Source organism: Camelina sativa, chromosome 3 (assembly GCF_000633955.1).
Source record: "Camelina sativa cultivar DH55 chromosome 3, Cs, whole genome shotgun sequence".
NCBI lineage: Eukaryota > Viridiplantae > Streptophyta > Magnoliopsida > Brassicales > Brassicaceae > Camelina > Camelina sativa.
The window spans coordinates 13,733,826-13,734,861 of NC_025687.1; the positions used below are offsets into that span (position 1 = coordinate 13,733,826).

Consider the following 1,036-nt stretch of genomic DNA (forward strand, 5'->3'; position numbering starts at 1 on the left):
TGTTGATTAGCTGCTTAATCTCCTGACCAGAAAATTTATGGACCTACATGTTCTTCATCCTTGCTTCATAAGCACATGCCTTTCTTTGTATCTAATTGATCATTAATTCTAACCAGATTTGTTGTCCTTGATTTCACAAAAGATTTGTTTGTCCCCTGAATAATAAGTACTTCATCTATTATTTTTGTGAGTCGCATTTGATTTAGCCGATGGACCACTAACCTACTAAGGACCCCTTATGCTAACAAACAAAGCTGTACAGATGCATGAGTTTGGTAATTTTTGGCTTCTATTGTATGCTTAAATTCTCATTATGTATAGCAATGTTTATATAGTATTCATAGGTTGTATAGTCCACAAGTTGCTTTGCAGACACGTAATTGATTAATAAGTCGAGACCTTTAGGAAACCTGGAATAAGATCAAAAGGTTTTAATTAAGATTATCTTTGTATCAGCTAAATCTTGAAATATAAACGTCCTTTATAATAAGATTCATACCCACATGGCCATGTCTTCTCAGTTCTCACCATAATGTTTTAATCCACACGTCGATTTGAAATAAGATTGATTGCTAACTTGGGGGCCCTTTTGATCACAGACAAGAAACATGGCATGTGTTTCTGTCTTACATAGTTGGTCTAAAACTTGTTATATATAATGAAAGAAGCCTGTGGGATTCTTCACCAATCAAAACTTGCATTCAAAGAGTTCTTTCTACAACACAACTTACAAACTCTTTGTCGTCTTTTCAGATCTACAAAATATTTTCTTGAAAAGAATGATGAACACAAAGAAGCTTATCAAGATGGCCAAGAAATGGCAACAGAGAGCAGCCCTACACAGGAAAAGGATCTCATTCCAAAGATCAAGTACTGCTACTAGCTCAACCGCTGCAGAGAAGGGCTGTTTTGTGGTTTACACGACAGATCGCACACGCTTTGCTTTTCCTATAAGTTACCTGAGCAACTCTGTTTTCCAAGAGCTCTTGAAGATATCTGAAGAAGAGTTTGGCCTCTCCACGGACGGACCAATCAC

The 1,036-nt window shown here is 36.7% G+C and overlaps 1 protein-coding gene across 1 annotated transcript in view; it reads left to right on the forward strand.

Annotated features, from left to right (window-relative positions):
- LOC109130519 (auxin-responsive protein SAUR64-like) overlaps nucleotides 1-883 on the forward strand; it is a 1,586-nt gene extending 703 nt beyond the window's left edge. The window contains exon 2 of the mRNA XM_019240124.1: nucleotides 779-883. Coding sequence (XP_019095669.1) covers nucleotides 779-883 — 105 coding nt within the window. The remainder of the gene's footprint in view (nucleotides 1-778) is intronic.